This window comes from Leptonotus elevatus, chromosome 7, assembly GCF_054856555.1.
Source record: "Leptonotus elevatus isolate MCC_2025b chromosome 7, RoL_Lele_1.0, whole genome shotgun sequence".
In the NCBI taxonomy this organism is placed as follows: Eukaryota; Metazoa; Chordata; class Actinopteri; order Syngnathiformes; family Syngnathidae; genus Leptonotus; species Leptonotus elevatus.
The window spans coordinates 1878692-1894607 of record NC_141245.1 but is presented as its reverse complement, the minus strand read 5'-3'; the positions used below and the strand labels follow the sequence as shown (position 1 = coordinate 1894607).

General features: G+C 42.6%; 1 protein-coding gene across 1 annotated transcript in view; it reads left to right on the top strand.

Moving 5' to 3' along the window:
- The window catches only part of phf12b (PHD finger protein 12b), a 34100-nt gene that overhangs the window by 8381 nt on the left and 9803 nt on the right, over positions 1-15916 (top strand). Inside the window, exons 8-10 of the mRNA XM_086081092.1 lie at positions 6735-6878; positions 11308-11989; positions 15792-15890. Of these exons, the coding sequence (XP_085937218.1) occupies positions 6735-6878; positions 11308-11989; positions 15792-15890 (925 nt within the window). The remainder of the gene's footprint in view (positions 1-6734; positions 6879-11307; positions 11990-15791; positions 15891-15916) is intronic.

Sequence of the window (15916 nt, the reverse complement as noted above, 5' to 3'; positions counted from 1 at the left end):
CCAAAAGACGTATTTATAGTTTTTTTTATGTTTTTTTTTATACTAGAACATACGGTGATGCAGCCTCTGAACTAAAGAACGGTTGAAGCAATGGTAGTTATTACAGAAATGGACAGCAGTGGCAGCAGAGTATAAGAGATCAACCAGGGCCATGTTGGAAACAAGTAGTTTTCCCCCACAGTTTAAAACAGATTTGCGACTAATGATGAAAATTAGCTATATTCTCATGCTAATTGCTGCAAAACAGAAACAGTATACTTTTTTTCCTGATGAAAGAAAATACAAATCTTTCTTTTGGTAGGTTCCATGTTTTTATAACAATAGAACACAATATTCTGTGGGCCTTGGAAAATCTGTCAAAATCCAGTAAAACAGCCGGGACCACCACCCTGGTCTGCCAATACAGAGGCGCTGTCCCCGATGTTGTAGAGAGGGACGTGTCAACTATGAGTGAAGGGGATTGCTTTAGTAAAAATTACTGGCAGTGCATGAGTAAACTACTGTTTTTCTGAGGTCGATTCGCGGGGGCAACAGCTTCAGCCACTTCATCCAGCTCCTCTAAAGAGATTCCAAGGCGCTCCCAGACCAGCTGAGAAACATAGTCACCCCAGCATGTTCTGGGTCACCCCTGGGGCCTCCTCCTGGTGGGACATGCCCGGAACACTTCACCAGGGAGCTTTCCAGGAGGCCACCTCAACTGGCTCCTCTCAACGTAGAGGAGCAGTGGCTGTATTCTAAGCCCCACCCGGATGACCAACCTTCTCAAATCTCACTCCATCTCTAAGGGAGAACCCAGACACCCCGCTTGTATCTGGGATGTTGTTCTTTCGGTCACAACCCACAGCTTGTTACCATACCGGTAAATCCAGATTTACCACAGCGGACCGATACAGAGTCTGCATCGCAGTAGACGCTGCACTGGTCTTCCTTTTTTATTTTTATTTTTTATTTTTTTATTAAGAGCTCAGTATTGTTCATTCGGAAATGTCATCATCATTGCTCTTTATTTTTATTTTTATTATTTTTTTTTTTATTATTTTATATATATATATATATATATATTTTTGGGTGTGTGGGTGAGAATGTGTATGTGCGTGCGTGCGTGCGTGCGTGTATTTGTTAGCTCACCAAAAACCTATTAGAAAAAATCTCATACCGTTCACCTAAACCGAACACCGCCGTCAGAAGACCCGAGGGGACCAAAGAAAACCAAGGAAGGTGAAATCCAGCACCGACCAGACACCACCCACCGGGCCACCCACCAGAACTCCTCCCCAACCCAAGAAACATCCAGACCCCAACAAATCCAAAAAACATAAAATCAGGGAGGCCTCAAGAGACCGAAGGAGAGACCGAGAAAAGGAAGGAAGGACAGACGAAGCCGAGTGAGATCCACAGACACCAGCCTCCACGGATTCAATGACCTGAGGAGGAAACAGATTGTGTCTGAGTTTCGGTAGATGCTGGTGTGGTGGATCTGGCATGCATGAAAATCTCCACCAAAGAGGGGAGCCGCCGACCCCCGCCGGAACAGAGCAAGCGCAACACCTCAGGGCCCCCCAGGCCGCGGCAGCGCCAAAGGACGACCCCCGGGCCCCGCCAGGGCCACCGGCCGGAGAGCAAACCCAGGAGCAGGAGCGCCCCCCACCCCAACACGGCCCGCGCCCCCGACCCAACGCAGCAGGACGGGGTACTGCAGGCCCGCCAGGCACCCCACCGGCCCCCAACCCCCGCACCCCCCACGACCCCCCATCCACCCAGCCCCAGCCGCCCCCAGGCCCCCAATCCCCCAGACACCCCCCCACCACGCAACCCCCACCACCCCCCCAACAAAGCCGCCCCCCCCGACCAACCGGCAGCCCCCCAACCCCCGACCCCCAGCCCCCGGGGACCACCCGCACCCAGGCACCGGCGCCGAGGAGGGGCCGGGCAGCGGAGCGGAGAGGGCAGCCGCGCCCACCCCACCCCCCGCTGTGTGGAGGGACGGAACACCGGGGGCAGAAGGGGGAGATGAGGGCACCGGAGGGCGGCCGACACCCCCGAACCCCAGGCCCAGCGGGGGAAGGGCCCGGTCGTCACCCCAGCGTTCTTTGTGAAAGTTAACCCCTGTTACTGAGTCCGCCAGCTCGCCGACTGCCGAACTCTACCCCTAAACCGTGAATGTGACCCCACCCAGTGTATATACAAGTGTGTGTGTGTGTGGTGCATTAAAATTAGGAGCAGGTGAACCGGAGCCGAGGGAAATTATATTCCCACGCTCCGATCCACCCGCCTCCCAAGCATGTTACTGAGTGTATGTGGTGCATTAAAAAAAAAATAGATAGGGTGGGGGGGCGGCGGGGACACGGACAGGGGACCGCAGCACTGCTCTATACTGCGGCCCCCAACCGATGGCACCCCCACAAGCCCCACCCCCCCCCCCCCCCAAGTTGTGTGGTGCATTAAAATTGGAGGGGAGTTGTAGGGTGAAGACGGTGTTTCCACCCTACCCCACCCCCCAAAGTGTGTTATGTGCCCTATATGTCTATAAAAGTGTATTGTGCAAACCTAGTGTAGTGAGTTAAGAGGAGCGACCAGCGGGGTCCTCCCCAACCGGGCGGGGGCAGGAGGCGCACCCGCCCACCAAGCCCCCACCCACCCCACCGGGACCCCGGCGGGCATATGGGACCCGTCCGGCGGGGCGATAGGGCTCGCCCCCCAGATACTGGGTCCCGCCCGAGGTGCCAGGATGCCCACCGGAGCGGGGCGGGCACGACATCAAACCCCAGCCACCCCCGCTGGCCCCCGGAGCACCGAGACCCGGGCCATGGATGGAGCCCCCGGCCCAGGGGAGGGGAAGGAAGGCGTACCGGGGAGGGGGAAGGGAGGGGGGAAGGAGACGACAAGAAGGGCAGGGGGCAGCGGCAGGGCCGCAGAGAGAGGGGGAGAGGAGGAGGAAGGGTGACGAGGGAGAAGGGACAGGGAGGCGGAGGACGGGCGAGGAGGGAGAGGCAGCAAGGGGGAGGAAGGGGGAGGGGAGAGGGAGGCACCCCGGCGGCCCACAGGCCCCGAACCGCGTCGCCGGGCCCAGAGCGACGGACCGCGCCGGAACGGCGCCGCCGGAACGGCGCCGCCCCCGACACCAGGGAAAGCCCCGCAACGCAGCACCCCCCAAGAGACCCAAGGAACGGCCAAGACGCAGCCGCCACCCAGCAGCCAACAGAGGGGCAGACCCACCCACGCCCAGCCAGGGGGGACAGCACCCACAGAATTAACCCACTGGCATGCCGTGAATCCGAATATCAACCCCTGGTGCCCATCGGAGGCGAATCCGCTCGATCCGGCTGGCAGCAGCCGGGTTCCTGACTATAGAAACACAACCATTAGTTACAAATTGCCAAATACAGAAACATCAATGCAAGTTATCACGCTGCTGTGGCTCTCGCTAACAGGCAGAATTAAGATCCAAGTTTAGGTTAAAAAATTCTATATACGTAGACCATGTTTCTTTAAATTTTGACATTTGGTTTTTATTTGAGGCAGATATTTTTTCCATTAAAATATGATTTATGAGGAGGTTAGACCATTGGTCGATATTCAGAGTTTGTTTATTTTTCCAGTTAACAAGAATTGTTTTTTTTGCGATAGTAAGGGCTACAAGTATAGATTGAAATTGTTTATGTGGTAAGTCAGTTGTTGTTAAGCCACCTAGCAAACACAAGTTTGGAGAGAACGGTATCCTACAGTCCAAGACAGCGGAAAGTTTTTCTAAGACTTTAGTCCAGAAACACATAACCGGAGTACATAACCATAAAGCATGAAAATAAGTGTCTGTAGTGTTTTGTAAACACTGGAGACAAATGTCGGAGTCTGAGAGTCCCATTTTCTTCATCATATATTGAGTAATGTATGTTCTGTGAATAATTTTATATTGGATAAGTTGTAAATTTGTGTGTTTTGTCATTTTAAAAACGTTTTCACAAACGAATCCAAAAGTCAGATTCCGGAGCTATAGACAAGTCTGTTTCCCATTTCGAGATGGGTAAAGACGTTTTATCAGTATATGAAAGTAACTTATATATTTTTGAGAGTTTTTTTGTTGTTGTCGGAGAAAGCTTGGTAATATCTTTAGCTAAAACAGGCGGTTGGAGCGTACCCTGAAGTGTTGGAATTTGTTTCTTTATCATACTTTTAACTTGCAAATAATGTAAAAAGTTTCCGTTTTTTATTTTGTATTTTTGGAGCAAGGATGTATATGATATAAACATATTATCTGAGAAGAGATGGTGGAGATGTGTAATTCCTTTCTGCTCCCACACATTCAAATAAAACGATTGGTTGTTAATTTGAAAGTCGGGGTTATGCCATAGGGGAGAAAGCCCGCAGGGCTCCACTTGGGCTTTTGTCATTTCTAGTGCCTTCCACCAGGCAGTCAGGGTGGCGGAAATCATTGGATTTTTAAAGCAGTTATGTCGCTTAATCGATGTTGTAATAAAGAGTAAATCTAGGAGTCTGAGGTTATTACAATCCTTCTGTTCTAGTTCCAGCCAACAGTTAGTATCTCTATTGGGTTGTGCCCATAAAATAATATATTGTAGCTGGTTGGCTATATAATAGTGCATAAAATTTGGTGCCTCTAGACCTCCTTTGGATTTATTTTTCTGAAGAGTAGATAGACTAATCTTTGCTTCTTTTTTTTTTCAGTAAAATTTTGTAACGGCTGAGTCCAACAACTGGAACCAGTTAGCCATAGGTTTAAATGGAATCATTGAGAAAAAATAGTTTATTTTGGGTAAAACTTTCATTTTAATAGTGGCTATTCGTCCTATTAGAGAAATAGGAAGATTATTCCAGCGCTCCAAGTCACTATAAATGCTATCCAGAAGTGGAGTAAAATTCAAATTAACTAAATCAGTTAATTTAGGTGAGATTTTTATGCCTAAGTATTTTAAATTACCTATAGGAAATGAGTAGTATGGGTCCTGGCTTGCAGGGTTCCATGAATTTTCTGTAATAGGTAGAAGTGTTGATTTTGTCCAGTTAATAGAATAGTCTGATAACTGTGAGAATTTAGTTATTAAGTTAAATACTTCCCCTAACGAAATAGCAGGCTTTTCTAAATAAAGTAAAATATCATCGGCATATAGATTAATTTTATGTTCTGTTACCCCAGAGTGAATTCCTTGAATCATTCTTTCCTGGCGTATGGCTAATGCAAGCGGTGCACTGGTCTTCCTGTCGATCTCCCGCTCTATCCTGCCCTCACTCGTGAACAAGAACCCAAGATACTTGAACTCCTCCACTGAGGACCATGGACTCTGATTTAGAGGTGCTGATTTTCATCCCAACCGCTTCGCACTCTGCTGCGAACTATTCCAGTCAGAGTTGGAGATAGCCCAGAGGGTCGAATGCCTTCTATAAGTCCACAAACCAAATGCAGACTGATTGGGCGAACTCCCATGCACCCTCAAGGACCCTGCCGAGGGTGTAGAGCTGGTCCACGGCCGGGACGAAAACCTCATTGCTTCTCCTGAATCCGAGATTTGACTTCCCAACGGACCCTCTTCTCCAGAACCCCTGAATAGACCTTACCAGAGAGACTAAGGATTGTGATCCCTCTGGAGTTGAAACACACCCTTCAGTCCCCCTTCTTAAAAAGAGGGACCACCACCCTGGTCTGCCAATCCAGAGGCACTGTCCCTAATTTTGTAGAGAGAGACGTGTCAACTATGACAGCCCCACTAAACCCAGAGGCTTGAGGAACTCCGGACATTTTTCATTCACTCCTTGCCACTGAGGAACTTTTTAACCCCCTCTGTGACTTCAACCCTAGAGATAGGAGAGCCCATCTCAGTCTGTTGCCATTCATACAACAGACTAAATCATGGTTATCTGCAAATATATTAGCTTTGTGTTCAACTATACAAGCCAAGGTTTCACACTAGGTACATTTGTGACTAAATTGAGTTAAGATCATTATTTCAGTATGCAAACCTTTTATTTTTGTTTGCTGGTTTACCATGAGGTTTTTCTTGTGCAAAATAAGTGTCTTGCCTCAACACTGATTTTCGGATTGCTCTCAGATCAAATTACAATTATACTATTATAATTATAAAATGAAATTATTAAATACGTCTTATTTGATGGACATAAGACAAAGATGTGTCTTAATTCATATCTAATATGGATAGAGTAATGATTATCTTGTGTATTATTACTCTCTCGATATGATATTTGAATGAGCTCAGCTGATGCGCAAAGTACGCCACCTCATATTTTTACGTTATAAACACCACCACACTGGATTGCAAATGAAACTTGACAAGATGTGCTTAAAGTTGCAGACTTCCACCTTTTTAAGGGGATTTACGATGCGGTTTATAAGTCTACCTTTTAGGCTAGCTGCTTGCTAAGCAAGCTAGTATCGAATATCTGAACATAATGATTTCCAACAAGTTGTAATTCCGACGTCCATTTTATGTACCAGAAATCTTGCGTTCGATTAATAAATCGGCAGCGATGGCTTAGGATGCTAATGTTGGTAGCCTACTAGCGACATTATGAAACCTGAGAAGCTTCCGAGGCTGCACCCGCCTCGCTGCATTATGATTTGCTGTAACGCATTAATCGCATTTCCATTCAAGGTGACGGCTCACGGAGGGGTCTGTTCAGATAAACTGGGATATTTTAGAAGAGTCTATTATGTTGTGCGTCTTCTACATTGTTTTTGTCTATCAAATGCTGTTTGGTTTCAGGTACCAGATGCCATCAAGTCTCAGTACAGGAATCCACCCTCTATTCTACATCCTGCAGGGGTGCGCCAGTTGGAACTGGTTTGTAGTGGTGTCCCTGAACATAAGTCCACAAAGCACCTCACCACTGAAGCTGAGCAGCAGGAGGTAGGATGGGAAAAAACCTGGCCCCCAACCCGGGATAAAATCATTGTCTTTCTCTAGTGTATCTTTTCAGGCTAAAGCTTGAAACTGGAACTGCAGTCGATTGTTATGTCTCAGACACCTTTCAGAAAATGTTACGTGTGGGATAAACAATCGATTATTTGGTGCCACGCAATGCGTTTCTAAAGGAATCTGAACATTTAATGAATGTCAAATAAAAGTAACACTGCCAGATAGTCTGTGGTGCTCATAGCCAGGGCAGGACTGGGGCTCTGGAGGCTCTGGGCTCAGACCGGCCCACTTAAGTTTACGTTTTAATGAACATACACAATTTTACAGTTTTTAGTGTATCAATGTAAGTAGATTGAGCAATAATCTCATTTACAATATCACCATCAGTGTTTATTTGAACAAATATAAGAACATAAAATGGCCAAAACCACAAATAGGAACCAATAGGCAAGTCTACATTAAATGGGATGGATTTTTTTCACGCTTAAAGTTTTTTAAAACAAAAAAAACCTCCCAAAAACTTACTAATTCGCAAATACATGGTGAGACTAATCCAGGCACTGGGCTGCCCTTTGGGTATTCTATGTAGCAAAGCCAAATGGTTTGACTGTGGGACTTCTAGCGACAATTGCGTTAATTTTCGTAACGAGTTAATTTGCAGTAGGGCTGGACCTAAATTTTATAGCGATTTTGATTTTGGCTTCTCTCGATCATTAAAACGAAATGATCGGAGAAAAACGATTACTGTGCAAAATGCTGCGGCATGTTTACCAGTTCCCTTCGTTGTGAAAGGACCCTGAATGCACCATGTAGCTTGTAGCTAGCCCAGAACAAATCAGTGTGATTCTGCTGTCCTTTAAGCTGTTTAATGACACTCCAGTTGGAGTAAACTGTCAAACTAAACACACGATAAGGAGAACAGGGCTTTAAGTACTCCGGCACGGTGCCGGATTTCCGACGTAATAAGAGCCACTAGCGCAATGACAAATCCAGTGAAGTAAACAATTTACATTTGGGAAATAGTTGACACGTATGGCAAAACACCGCCAATACGGAGAGAAGGCCAACTTAAAAAATAAAGCTTCCCATACCAAGTAATATGTGGAGCGCAATGCTTAGAAGTTTTTCCCGGGAGCGTTTTGCCAGTTGCGGCGCCACGGATGACTTGACTTGACCTGCGGAACGTCTGCCGTTCTTATTGCCGGCGTAAACAATTGCGACCGAAGTCAACAAAACAACGTCATACAGAAATCACGTTCGATCGCAAATTAAGGGCACTAAAAGAAGACGTAATTACGCTGACATTGTATTGCACGATGCCTGTTACCAGTGTGTAGTAGTGCTGTGCGTCATACAAAGATCCGGAGCCAGATATAAAGTCACATCATTTATTTTTGACAATTTGGCATGTAAAAAGATACTTTCCCCTATTTTGTGTACTGAATGGCTCGAACATGGACAGTGAGCCTTTACATAGGTCTAAACAAAATACGCATGTGGCGGACAAACCCGCAAATCCACAATACTTTTCACAGCACTCCGGTATAAAAACAAATGTGATACTCTAGCAAAAAAACATAGCACCGCAAAAAACAAACAAACACCCGATATGGCACCCGACACTGCTAACAGCAAAGCCCTATGTGCGACCTCACTGTGGCCAATCGGGCATCAGTATTATAAAGTGACCTGAGAATAACAATACAAAAACAATAACAAAAAAATACAAAAATAAGTTAGCCCACCCTTCACAACCTTGCCAGCCCAGCTAGACAGGTCGACGGTCGGGCAGACTAAATGAAAAGGCAGCCTATAATCGATCCAAAAGGACAGCAGGTAGCAGCAGAAAATAACTGTGCGTCTTAAACGCCACACGCGCAGTTCTGCTTCACAAACACCCGAATGACAATTCTTGCGTCGGGTAAGTCCTTGGCACCAAAGCCTCTTGTAGTCCAACAATTTCACTCTTGGTAAGCACATATGTGCCAGCCCAGCAATCACTCTGGTACTCCACTAAATATGGTGTTTTTACCACACACGCACCGCACCTACTCTCATTTAAACCTAATTTGGTTAAAGGACTACAGCGACCCCTTGAGGTGCCACTTGCTACAAGTGTTTCGGGCGTCTACAGTGTTAGCGTGCTAACGGTGCTAGCGGCTGCAGCTAAAGTCATCGGACTACTTTTCAAAGGCAGTCTAATCGACGTGATGATTTGCACACTTTGATGCTGACAGCCCGTTCCTAGAGATCAGTTGCCGTTCCTAGAGATCAGTTCAATAAATCGAGCTCACCCAATTGTGCAGTTGATGGTCGGCAAAATCACAACTGTGGTTCTGACGTCACTTTGTCTCACAGACTTAAAAACTACTCAACTCGGAATTTCATTTCATACAAAGAAGCTTTACATGGAGTAAAAATCTGTCATGAAATAAAGACAGGTAAAACAATGATAACACCAAAGAAATTAATAATTTGTGTGTAAATGAATACGTCAATAAAATAACACAATTAGGTAGTAAATAAAAAAATTCATAACAAAATACAGCAGTCACCATAAAACATTGAACCAATGATGAGTCTCATGCTGAGTCAAACGCCAAAGAACAAAGGTGTGTTTTAAAAGTGGGTAGAGAGGGAGGGAGGTTGCCTAATATTTAACGGAAAGTTATTCCAAAATCCATGGGGAGAGATTTGTCTAAAATCTCCCTAACTTGCTTGAGAGGAAAATAATGTGCTGTTAAGCACAATTAAAATTTAAGTAAAAAATAAAATTACAAAAAGTTGATTATCTAGAAATGAAAGTTGGTAAATCCTTAGTAAGTGGAAATATATTTTTAATGTCTTGTGTATTCATAAATGTTCTTTCACCATGCGAAAATATAATTTGTATCCAAATAAACTGATTATTCAATAGAATTTTCCATAGGATATTTGAATACCAAAATATTCGATAGCTGCAGCACGAAAGGGGACTGCAACTTGCGGTGCTATACTGTACTATACATAATATAAATGAATAATGAAAAAGATGACCTGACACTTGAGGAGGACTGGCCATCAGGAATTTCGGAGTTTCTCAAATGCCAAGTCTATCCACGGCGTTGAATCAAATAGGTAATGGCTTGACGTCGGTCGAACAAGGAATCGGCACGTTGGACACTGCACCACCGCTCCCCCAAAAAAGTTTAGGCTCAGTAATTTAAGTGTGTATTTAAATACAAAACATGCTTCGTTTTTATCACATAGCGAGCCTAGCCCTAATGCTAATGCAAGTGAATGGAGGATCACATTCAAATGCTAACAGGAAGTTAGCATCAACATCGGTAGTCCTTTGAATAACGAATATTCACACACAAATGCTGTGGAAACATGCCCACAGGTAAGATAACACTACTCAAAGGCACAATTCCTAATTTGTGATTTTTATTTTTATTTTAATAGAATTTAATCGCAACTTTCATCTGTTCTCATTGTAAGCATGTACACCATGGATACATGTTGCACGGCACCACACTGCCCCTAAGAGGCCAAAACGTGTAGGAACACCCAGTATTTGTTTTGCAATTACGGTTTTAGTATATAGTATTTTTATTTTACTTTATTTTATGTTATTACTTTTTGGGTCATATTTCCACATAACAGCACTAAATACAATCCCTGAGGTCCTAGGTTAGCCCAATAGTCCCCAGACTTGTGGAAATAGCACAAGATATAATATGATAAAGAGGGTAATGTAATGATTAAGTTTGAAAATGAGGAATGAAAATGTAAGAGGCTTGAATTTCATATATTTATAAGGTTATGTTATACTTGACAAAAAGAATAGTGTTCAGAATAAAGTATTCAACGTGAACGGATGAATAGGCATAAGGCTATGATCATAGTTTAAGTAGTTGAGTTTTAGTCGGTAAAAAGATAAAATCAATGAATAATCGTTTTATTAATTGTGATTTCAATCTCAATCAAAATGATCATGATTATTATTTTTCCCAAAATCGTCCAAACCTAATTTGCAGCATAATTAAATAATCTAATTAATGCGTTAAAATGGCAGCCCTAGTTTGGATGGTATGATGACATTTTCTATCATGTTTATGTTGTATGTAAATTGTTAAATGTTATATCGATTCGTTATTTGAACAAAAATGTAAATCGAATCAAAATCGCAATATCTGCCAGTAAAATCACAAAACTATTCATTGTGTGCTGCCCTGGCGCAACTGCAGCATGTATAATTTAGAAGCCTGAAAGCAGTTCTTACTTTTGTGGTAATTTAATAAGGGTAAGTGGTATAGAAAATGCATGAGTGGGAATTTTTTTTTTTTTTCTCTCTAATTTTTATCGTGTATGAAAATGACACTCGCAATAAATAGAATTTAAAATTGTCATTAGAATTTTGTCTTGATGTCTCAAACAGTGGCTTCAGGACGTCATTGCCCTCCAGTGCAGCATCATGCGACACTTATCCACCAAGCAGAATACTTCATCCTCGCCACCGTCACCACACATCTCTGACAATAAAGACAGTTGTAAATTGTGTACATTAGAGGATGTGAGAAGTCAACTCTCTTCACAAAGGACTTCTCCTGGCCCCTACTCTAAACTCTGCAGTACACCTGACGACCCCGAGGGGTCCTCTTCAACACGGGACACGTTAGCACAGCAGGCTGGTTCTTTATGCAGCATGCCACCCTGCCAGAACTGCAGTAAACATAATGGACCTCTACCAGAGGAATGTAACCCTTCCAAAGCAAATGGACCATTAGACTGTAACAGCGAGTCCCAGCATTGCGTACAGGAATTCCCACAGCACAGACTAAAGCTTTGCACAGACAACCTTGACTCAGCTGCTGCCTCTGACCTGGTGAACCACATAGAAACCGAAACACTGAAAAAGGAGCCTGAGAGCACTACAGAAGCTTGCACTCCAAAACACCACCCAGTATCCACAACCACATGCCCTCATAGCAACCAGAAGAACCATAGGAGCCAGGCAGAACTCCAGACTGAGTGTATGAGCAACAACGTAAAACCTTCTGACTCCATTACCAGCCAACTGCACCATCGAAGCAACGCCGAATCGTCATCACCAACTGCAGGTACGCAATAAATAAGGAAAGGATTGTCAAACTCCCTTTTTGTCACAAGCCACATTGTTTAGACTGTAAAACCAAATACACGTACAGTATAATTATCCCATCATATTGTTACATAAACACAACTAATTGATGGATCACTAGTTGTGAAATCAGAAGCCAAGGAATATAGTTTGTTCAGCTATTCACTTTATTGTAATAAGTGGTTTGGTAACAAATAGTGATGCACCGAATATTCGGCCACCCAAAATTTTCTATAAAATAAAATTAAATATGGCCGAAATAGGATGTTGTGGTGACGCAAGCAAAAACACACTGCAAGCAAGCGTGAATTAAACAGCGAACGCGGGGGTGAGTGTCCGCCTCGCTTCTCGCTGGCTTTTCACCGTGCAAGTTTGTACCGGTCGGTCGCAGCAGCTCCCGGGATCATTGCGCACACCGGAGGAGAGGGGCGTCTACTCACTTGGTGTACAACATTTAAGTGGGTCGAAAAAAGACAGAACTTCAAAAGCCACTCTTTCTCCTGCAGCGCCTTCCCTTTTTTTAATAAGAGACCATCGAACGCTTCCACTTTTTCACCGGCATCCCGGCGGCCGTGCTAAATACATTATTGCCATCAACAGTTTTAAACACAGAAACACTTATTGCAATCTCAGGGTGACTACATCCCTGTACAAAGGGCTGGACGATTTTGCCTAAAAATAAAATCTCTGATATTTTAACAAAAAACTATTTTTTTCCTGATTTTATATTATTATTATTATATTATCCTCTTGTTTATGTTTAACAAATTAAAACATCATAAATCATGCTGTTTCTACTAAGTACTGACTCAAATAATCTCCAATTTTGATACTGTAAATGTATAGGATCATATGCCAAGAAACGTTTCTTGGGAGGAGCAATATGGCGGACTCGCGGCTTCAAAAGTATTGGCCTGTCCGCTATCCCGTTAGCCTTCCAAATATGGCTGCTGTTTCCCGCTTTCCCCCCCCGAGCTGCTCAGCTCACGTCTGACCATTGTGTCAAGCAAATGGCTGACAGCTCCTCTAAAAAGTCTCATTCTACTAGGACAAGCAACCATTTTTTCTAAACGTGTCAACTGACTTGAAGCAGGATAATATCCACTCATTCATTTCCACACTGCTTGCAAGGTCACTGGTGCTAGCTGACTGAGTGAGAGGTGGAGTGCACCTGCAACTAGTTGCCAGCCATTGTCATTTGTGACAAATGAGATGCAGTGATTAAAATTTTGCAGACAATATTTAAAATTTAGTTAAAATTAATATAAGTACTTTTTTTTTTTACTTTTGAGAAGGTAGTTACAACTTACGCGTGGAGTATTTTATTAAGCAGGTGCATAAATCAGTATTTAATTTTTTTTTTATAGTTACTAATTTGGCCTGTAACATGTCAGAACATTACAGATGCAAAAATGTTGCTCGCTGCTGCATTTACAAAATCAAAGCAGATTTTTGCAAATGTGCAAATTACAAGATTTTGATCATTTTAAATTAAACAAGATATTCAAACCATTATATAAATATATAAATTTTCAGCAATGAGTTAACGTTAACGTTTTAAGCATGGAAGAATGATATATTAATGGAACATTAAGCCTTAAAATTTGATTTCAATGCTGTTTAAACATGAAATAGATTGCAACTTGTTTGTTAAATACGGTGAACCACAGTTATAAGCCTAAAGTAGATAATCATACAAATCTTTCAGTGTACATGTACAAGTTTACTGATTAGTATTTTCTAAATTTGAGTTTAAAAAAATCGCAATAATTGATTTATAGATTTGTATCGGGATTAATCGGTATCAAATCGACTCGTGACCTATGAATCGTAATGCAGATCGAATCGCAAGCTACGAGGCAATTCACACCCCTAGTATGCACATAAGTTAACATGTATACATCCCAATATTTTGAATAAATAAAAAATAATTTGAAGTTCTTTTGTCAGTTTTAATTTAGCTGCTTTTGATGATGTTTTAGAGTTTTGTCGAGGTACCGTTTCAGTACCGGTATCGAGGTATTTTACGCAGGTATAGTATTGAAGTCAAACTGTTGGTATCGTGACAACACTAGTTGCAGTAATGATCCATTTTATAGAAGTTAAATTAAGAACAATGAACAGGGATCCCGCGGGGTCTTAAAAAATCTTAAAAGCATTAAATTTACGAATTTGAAAACAATACCTTAAAAAGTCTTGAAAAAACAGCTCTAAATGTAGGCACTTTTATTTTGTAGTTGCAGCAGGAAGTGTTAAATTAATCTTCATGATGTTTCTTCAGTCACAGTGCCCATGAATGGCAGATGGGAGGGAACGGGGTTTGCAGGAGTTTACTTTAGCGAACTTCACTAACAGCTCATCTGCAAGGGGCTGCATTGGTAAACCTCGACGCGCATGCTAATCATTTTTGCCGCAATACGCCATTAAGAAAACAAAATATGCGACCTATGTGTTTCGGGCGCGTGCGTGTGGAGAGTTTGCTGCGTATGGCAGCAAAAGAAATTCCACTTTCTTCGCTCAAATATTGCACACCCGTATCATTTCTGCTAGTTCCATATAATTAACCCATTAAGGCCGGGAGCGCGTGACCGCGCTTCTACCGTTAAAGCTGGGATTTAAATACACACATGTATGTATACGTATATATATATATATGAAATTCTTGGTTTCTTAGCCAATGAAATGCATCAGAACATGCACGATAGGGTGACATGGGCCTCATAGCATGTCCTGGAATGTTATTCGAGCGTTTATGGTTGACGCAGATTTGCGAGAGAAATGACGCGATTGACGACGGCGCGGGAGTAATTCGAATCAGTGTAACGAGTCGACATTGACTTACTGTTAAGAAATATGTTTGTAGACAATTAGAATGTTGAAAATTTTGACGGCTTTGTAAGTGAATGGACGACGAATAATTACCCCAATCCCCCGAGGTTATTCCAATTTGTTTGTTGATTTAAAAAAAATATCTATTGAAGGTTTATAATAAGTTTATGTGAACGCCACAAGTGTAAACTCTTAAAATATTTTTGGAATTGTTTCTATCTGCTTCAGGAGCTGAGAGATCAATTATTTTTAAAATTGTTGAATTCCAGAAAAACTTCAGGTTTTTTCGGGGGTGACTCAAAAGTCACCCATAGGTTTTAGAGGCATGTTTTGCCAGGCGCTTTAGGCCTTAATGGGTTAAATATCATTCAATACCATTCCACATCATTCAATGCATGCATTTTTACGACAACCATTCAAGATCATTCTATATTTTAAAATATAATTTAATATAATTCCAAATAATTTAAATTCAGTATTCACGTGCAATTTCTCCAGAAATTATTTCATCTAGTTTTTGTTTAAAAATAGCGTGTAAAAATACATGTTACATTGTTAGATTTTCAAACACAGTTTCAAATGAGTTTGACATACCACCAAAAAGCATTTTTCTAGCTATAGTATGATGTCTGGTAGCTAAATGCTGAGCTGCACTGTATTTGTTTACAGACTACATAGAGCAGAGTAAACTCTCCTGACGCCTATCCAATAATGTATTTTTTAATCTACGCCAAAGAAAAATAAAAGTTCAACTATGCAGTTATGAACACTGGATCCTGTAAGCAAGTCATTTGAGCTGTTGCATACAAAAATAACAGAACTACCTCGTCTGTAGTTCTGCAGTTAAAAAACATTTAAAGCTGGGAAGTGATGAACATTTTCAAAATCACAGCTTCTGAAATGAGTTCATTATAAGGTCTCTCTGACTCATTCTGTCCTGGTGGTTTCTGCAGATGTTAAGGTTGACTTGGGACTGATGGACTCATTGCTATCCGGTTCACCCTCCTCCATCACTAATCTCTGCATGAAAGATTGCAGGGATGATAATGGGGGTAGGTACATTCATCTTGGTTGTGGG